Raw genomic sequence first — 7,470 nt, 5'->3', positions numbered from 1 at the left:
CATTTTTTTGAATTTCAAGAAGTATTTTGAAATCCGCAAACTTTTTCTAAGCTTACAAACATTCTCTAAATTCCTAAGCATTTTTTAAATTCACAAAAAATCAAATCCATAAATTTTTTGTTATTTACATTGTTTTTTGATAGTTGCGAACATATTTAATTTTTTGAAACATTTTTAATATCACCTCTACTTTTTTTCCAGTTTTTTCTTCCTCTTTGTTTTCGGTTTCTGGGTGGACCAGGCTCAATATAGCGAATGGCCAGCCAATCCGAGCGAGCTTCCTGGGCATGCGTGTTTGGTCGTCCTTCCACGCGTTGCGCTGAATAGGACCTCCCGCGCATGTAGGTTATTTTGCTGGAGGGGGAGGGGAGAACTGGTTTTCTACTTCGTGCGTCCAGGTAACAGCCCCGAGTTTCCCCCAATTAAAAAATTGATTGTTATCTTATTTTTCTTATCATGCCATTAAAATTGTCAAACTAATTAAAAACTTTTGATAATTTCTAAAATATATTTCTGAGGCCTATTGCAATTTTATTAAAATGCTTTTCTTTCTTTTGGATTTTGATCAAATCAGTTCTTTCTGGTCTTCCTCTTCAAGGGAGGCCTCAAAACTTAGCATGTAATCTTTTCAGCCCATTATAAAGCCTCCCCCAAAGTTTCATATTATTGGCACGCTTCTAGATCACACCTCTAGTTCAAATCTTATTCTTGCTTTCCTCTCTTTCAAATTCAAATTTAAATCAAAACTTCTGAAATTCTTGGTGGAACTTTGAAAAATATGTCAAAATAGCCACATGCGAAATTTCAGCCCATTTGGAAAATATTTGACTCTCCAAATAATTTTTTCCATTCTCTTTAGTATTTTTCGGTTTTTATACTGGGAAATTTCAGCCCATTTGGAAAAATATGTCATTTTTGGCAACAACCCTAAGCACATTTTGTGGGAGCCAGCTCGACAGACCCAACTCCTCTCTCCCTTTCTTTCCCTATTTCAGTTAACTCTGCCGGTCCAATCCACGTAGCGAAACGTTACGCCCATCATTGTCCATCATCTTCCCAGAAGACACGGCATGCAACACCATGAGCGAAGCCGGTAGCAACTTGGTCCCCGCCATCACCCCCTCCATAAGACTACTCACAGTGGGGAGTAACATAGAGTAGTAACTTACCGATGTTACTAGTCTATGTTATTACCTCCATAGTGGGTAGTAACATATGAGTGGTATCATGAAATGATTCATTTATTAGGCTATAGACACATTGTGCCTTGAAATGTGCTATAGACACATTGTACCACAAACCCCTCTCTCCTCATTAATTAGCTGCCACATAAGCAATCTTGTATTGAAATATGTGATGTTACTAGTGAAGTTACTCCCATTGTGACTAGTCTAAAAAACCCTAGAGCTTCCCTAGGGTTTCCCCCAACTCCCCTCTCCCTCCTGCGCTGCTTCCCACGTAAGGTCGTCGCCACAGAGTCGTTGCCTCAAGATCAGAGCGACAGCAGGAGCACGCACAGGACACAACGTTGTGCAGAAGCTCCGCTACCTCCCCTTCTTCCTCTACTGCCACACTTATTGCAACATAGAGCAAGCGCCCACTCACAACACGACAAAACTTGAGCCGACCTAGTAGCAGGACAAAACTTGAGCCGACCTTCTTCCCCAAGTCCAAGTCGCACATGCATACCGCACGCGGACGGATGACTCCTCCTAGTTTATATACACATGGTCTAAGTCATGTTGGAGAGAGCAGCAATGCCACGGATCGGTAAGGTGGCGCAAGCCTAGATGACCGGTGGGCATCCCTAGGACGTTTTGTGTTGTTTAATGACATGACATGATGATCCCTTTCGTTTCGTTTCCAACGACTGGAATTATTACGTACGTGGCTGGCTGGAGGACCACATGCATACTGGAGGCCAGTAACCTCGCTTGCAAAGGATTGATGGAGAGGAGAGGACCAATATCCAATAATTTGAAAATGAAGCCTTGTTCCATACGATGATGATTATTTTGATTAAGTAACAAAACTGCAACATATCCAATTATTTAGAGGGCACTACTAAAAGGCATGTTGCAAATTTAACAAGAACAAGAACAGAAGAGTCGGCAAACTAACTTGTAGCATCTCTCGAACCATTGTTTGAAAATTATAGCCTCCGTGCTGGGCGGCAACACAATCTAATCGGTGGAGCAAAGCCTCTCCTCTCTAACGCGTGAATACAATTGCATCTTCTTCATCACGAGTGAATACAATTGCTTCATAGCTCCGACGCACATATCCTATGACGAGAGCCAAATCTCCGACTCCGGTGTCTATGAGATGAGCAGCAAGACGGTCCGTTCCATCTTCCCACATGAGTCGCTGCAAAAACTTGGGATAAACTGCGAGCCAAAGGGGTCCTGGATCTTTCCTTCCTCGGCATAATTAACTCGGTGCACCGCTGTTTACATTTTATATATATACTCCACTAATTAGCACAGTAGTAGTAGTACTAGCTAGTTAATTTAGCAACAGTTGTTGACTCCTGATGTCAAAAAAGGAGGAGCAGTTAACTCCTCCCTTTGGAATGGATCAACTCCCTTCTTTAGCTCGTAATTTTGCGCCTGTGGTGTCGGCGAAGTGGCGGCGGAGGACGCGGCGGACCAGTCAGCTGGATGCTGCAGCCGCGGCGGCAGCTTCGGAGGGAGCAGCTGCCTGGCGCACGCGCGCGGCTCGGCGCTGTCACTGCCATCGCCGACGCTCTTGGCACCAGCCGCGGCAAGCTCGAAGCCGCCGCTGATGTCTTCGTGGAGGCAGTAGTCCTCCCAGGCGGGGACGTCGAAGAAGAGGTAGAGCGGCGCGCTGCGCGAGATCGACATGATCGAAGCGGCGAGGTCCTCCATGACCATGAGCTTACTGGCGCAGGATGTGATTGGAGTGGAAATGATGCCTGAATATATAGGTGAACAGGGCCTTGTTTCCTGCTCAAGAAAATTATTTTTTGACCGGAAGTGGTTACGTCGCAGCCCAATGATTGCTATATCCAGTGAATGCAATGCACTTGTGAACTATACTCAACTTGTTGCCTCGGCAAGCTCTCTTTGTCTAACGTAAATAAAAAGTCCATACGTGTGAGCTATGGTGACCAACGTGACGGCGACGAAGATGGTGATATATTATTTTTTTATCGACTACCGCAGTCATGCCGCGATTCCCAAACACCCACGCGAGCAGGCAGAAGTTGCAGACGAACGAAGCACTGGGCTGCAGCCCCAAAAATGTGGCGCCAAATCTGGAAACGATGGCGGTATTTTGCTCGCCGATGCTTTCTATCTTATCTCAGACACGAACAATGTGGCAATTCTATCTTTCTTCACGCCAACGCAAAGCTTAGATTGCTAGCTGCTGGGGCGAAATCATGTGCGCCTTACTTCTTGTGGTAACAAATTGAGTACCTCTTTTGAAATCCAGAAGCATTTTCTAAACTCATGAACATTTTTTTAATTAGCTAACATTTTTTTTTGAATTTCAAGAACTCTTTTGAAATCCACAAACTTTTTCTAAATTTAAAAACATTTTTTTATTTTGAAGAACTATTTTGAAATACACAAAGTTTTTCTAAATTTAAAAACTGTTTCTAAATTCCTAAGCATTTTTAAATTCACAAAAAAATCAAATACACAAATATTTTTGTTATTTGCATTGTTTTTAGATAGTTGTGAACATGTTTAACTTTTTTGGAACATTTTAAATATCACCTCCATTTTTTTTCAGTTTTCATTCCTCTTTGTTTTTTTCTTTGCTTCTCCGGGTGAGCCAAGGCTCAATACGGCGACTGGCCAGCCAATCCAAGCGAGCTTCCAGGGCATGCGTGTTTGGTCGTCCTTCGACGCATTGTGCCTCATCTTCAACCAGATGTCGGGACCGGCGGCGATCACTGCCTCTACGCCCACGCCCACGACTACGTGTGTGCCTACGTCAACGCCAACGCTGAGCACTAAAGTTGTTTCCCCAACGCCGCCGCCGCCGCCGACCTCGGCCAGCCCTACGGCAGAGGAGCCGCCATTTGAGTTCCATGTCTATGGTTCCTACCCTTTTGATCGCCTCACTTTGGCTATGTTCAATCGTCGACCCGTGGCATGATGATCGCCGAACTTGTGTCTTTTTTGGTAGCGGAAAAGTGAACTTTGAATTTTGTTGCTTTTGGGAGCCGAAACCTGAAGGCGCGGCTGGAAACTCGACCCCCCCCCCCCCCCTCAGGCCGAAAAAACCGCCGCCGCAAACGCCTAACGCCCTTTGCCGGGTGCGTTCGGGGGGCCAAACGGCTGGAGATGCTCTAAGCAAATTAATTAACACTGGGAGGAACTCAGTCGGCAATGACCCTATTATATAGCTCAAAAATGTATATGTAACAGCGGAAATGATAGCACTTGGAGATTTTAGGATGCGGTGGCGACTTGGCGTTCGTGCTATAGTTTGGCTTTTAGTGGGCTTTTGGTCGACGGTTGAGACATGAGCACCACATCCAACGCGCTTTCATCCTGTCCGCGACGTATGTATACCAAATACTAGCATCTTGCAAGTAATCGCTAAGGGAATTCATAAGAATGCAGAGGACAAATCCCGTGCCTAGCTGCCAGTTCGTCCCGTAGCGTGGAAAAGGCAAAGGAAGGCGTAGATCCACGTGCAGCAGCCAGCAAGCAGCCAAGCGGCTTGCGGTATGCACACACGAAACCGCAACAGAATCGCCGAAGCATCGCAGCAGAGTTGGCGACGGACGCAGGCCAAGCAGGCAAGCAAAGGTAGCGAGGCGGGCACGCCTCCCCTTCCGCGCCTCGGCTACGCTCCAAACCGCCGAACCGAACGAGCCCAGCACCCACCACCCGGAAAAAATCCTATAAATCAATCGACGAACCCCGTCGACAGGCAACAACCCATCGAAATCCTATAACTCCTCCTCTTCCTTGTCCATCTCCGGCAGCAAGCCAGCAATCTGCGCAGCAAGGAAAGAAGGGAGGTTCTTGGATTGGTTCTGCCGCGAAGATGGTGGCGCCCATGGTGATCGCGTCGGCGGGGCTCGGGATGCTGGCGGGCGTGGCGATGGCGAACCGGACGACCGGGGACGGGCTGCCTGCGGCGTCCAGGTGGGACGCGCGGCCACGCTGCTCCACGTGCAGCGGCACCGGCCGGGAGGAGTGCCTCTGCAGCCGTTGGTCCGACGGCGACGTCGGCTGCGGGACGTGCTCCGGCTCCGGCCGCAAGCGGTGCCGCAGCTGCGGAGGCTCTGGCACCGGCCGGCAGCTCCCGGTGCGGCTCATCGCCCAGCAGCAGAAGCTGCCGACGATCGCGCCCGGGCGACGCGGAAACTGAAACTGACATTCCTCGGTTTCCCGGAGTAAATCAGAAGTGCAATTAGGCAGAACACAACACACATGAGCATGAGTGTACAGGCAACATGTTCGTTCCTGTGGATGTACACGTCTCCTTCAAGACGTAGGAGTACTAGTTATGCATAAAACATGTTTAGAGCTCCTTTGATTCAAAGGAATTTTATAGAAATCTAGACAATTTATATCCTTAGGAATCTTTCATGCGTTCCAGTTTGATTCAGATGATTGCAATTCTTTGGAATTTTTCCTTTGGATTTGCATTCTATTTTGGAGGAAAATTTCCTTCCGCTCAATCCCTTTGTAAGAATTCCATCGTTTTTCCTATGCTATCAAGAACTCCTTCATCCAAATTCATGTAGTTCTTTAATTCCATGGGATTCAAAAGGACGCGACACTTTAGACATACAATTTTTTATTCGAATCTTGTGCATCAAGGAGAGCCTTAACATTAGTGATCAAGTATTCACAGCTCCTCAGGTATACACCTAGTAACTAAAGCGGCGGTGGCTAGGAAATCGTCTCCGCTGGAATTTATTGGTGAGCCTATGGATTCGCCTCCCTTGCATGCTGCAAGGGTGACACTTGGGCAAATTGCAATGGTTTAGCTTCGGTTTGGTCTTTTAGGCTCTGATCGTCCTTGGTTTCACCATCGGGATAGAAGTTAGAAAAGTTCTGACGTAGGTTTTTGTTGTATCCTTGGGTCGACCAGGTTAGAGTTTCTCGTCGTACATTGACGACGGCGAGATCGGATGTCAAACATAGCAAATTGATTCAATGCTTAAATGGTGGCGACTAAGGCTCTGGGGTGCCAGTCCTATGGGGCACGTGCGTAGAGACTTCCTGGCTATCATCTACAAGGTTGTGCCGGCTCTAGTAGGGGAGTGGAGGCAATGGCTTCTCGACGGCCAGCTCTGCCAGCGGTAGTGCTCTTTCGGTGGTCCAGGGAGCAAAGGGCGATGTAGTTTCTATTATGATTTGGGTGCCTTGTACTTCTGGTCAAGCTTCTATAATAGATTTGTATCCTTTTGGCAAAAAATTAGACCCTTACTGGTCAACGTAGCTTATTTTGTGCGTACTCGGGGTATTGAAGAACATTGTGATATAAAATGTTTTCCACTTGTTTTAAAACTTGCATTTTAGTCCAAATCATGTGCATGTCATGTGGAAGTCTAATTTATACATTACATTTTCAGTTGAGAAAATGTGTTTTTCCGTATTTGAACTTATCATTGTCGTGTGTGCGAACACAACACCACTCTAGGTTTTGACATCTCACTTTTACCATTGTTATCCTTTGACAATGTATCACAAATGTCATTCCGTGGCAAAAGCAATTTTTTTCATTTCACTTTTGCCACTCTTAGCTTTTAACAATTATCACAATTGCAACTCTAGAAATTTTGCTTTTGCTACGAAATGAAAATTGTGATGTATTGTCAAAACCTGAGAGTGGAAAAAGTGAGATGTCAAATTTGAGAGTCGCGTAACCAAAATGGGCAAAACCTAGAGTGGCAAAAACAAAGTTTTCTCTTTTTTGGTTCAGCGAGGGGCAAAGAGACGCACGAATCCTACCACTACGATCCTAAGCTGAAATGTGTGCCATGTGATTATCTCTATGCGAGCTACGCGTGGGAGTGCAAGTGATTTATAATGGATTCTCAACACACAGAAGCAGGAAAAATGCAGGAATAGAGTGTCATGTCCTATTGCATCCTAGTATTATAAAGCTAAATAATTGAAGATTGTTTGATAGCATAGAGAAAACAATAGAATTCTACTAAGATATTTGAGTGGATGGAAATTTTCCTTCAAAATGGAGCACAAGTGAGTCATGTGGAAAAGTACCTAGGGATTGCCACTGAGGAAAAATTCCAAGGGTTCGAATCCTACATAATTCCTTTGAATCAAAGGAGTGTGTGTTTGTGCAGTATTTACCATGACCGCCATGTTTTCGCGCAAAGGCTATATCTAGCTTATTGCAAAACATACGCCACACTCTCCTCTAGTGTTCCTGACTTGGCCATGGCCTAGTAGCAGTCTTTTTTCTTCCTTTTTTTTATCCGAAGGTATGAGTTGTCTCTGGTTCCTGCTCACA

At 45.7% G+C, this 7,470-nt stretch overlaps 1 protein-coding gene across 1 annotated transcript; it reads left to right on the top strand.

The window, feature by feature from the left end:
• The first annotated feature begins 4,837 nt into the window (after positions 1 to 4,837).
• Positions 4,838 to 5,565, top strand: LOC125512604 (uncharacterized). Its single transcript, XM_087528711.1, has one exon. The coding sequence runs from the start codon at positions 5,029 to 5,031 to the stop codon at positions 5,353 to 5,355; it is 327 nt and encodes a 108-aa protein (XP_087384837.1). The 5' UTR covers positions 4,838 to 5,028; the 3' UTR covers positions 5,356 to 5,565.
• The last annotated feature ends 1,905 nt before the right edge of the window (positions 5,566 to 7,470 follow it).

The sequence above is a fragment of the Triticum urartu genome, chromosome 6A (genome assembly GCF_056163025.1).
Source record: "Triticum urartu cultivar PI428250 chromosome 6A, HENAU_Tu73, whole genome shotgun sequence".
NCBI lineage: Eukaryota > Viridiplantae > Streptophyta > Magnoliopsida > Poales > Poaceae > Triticum > Triticum urartu.
This window is presented reverse-complemented; position numbering and strand designations above follow the sequence as displayed.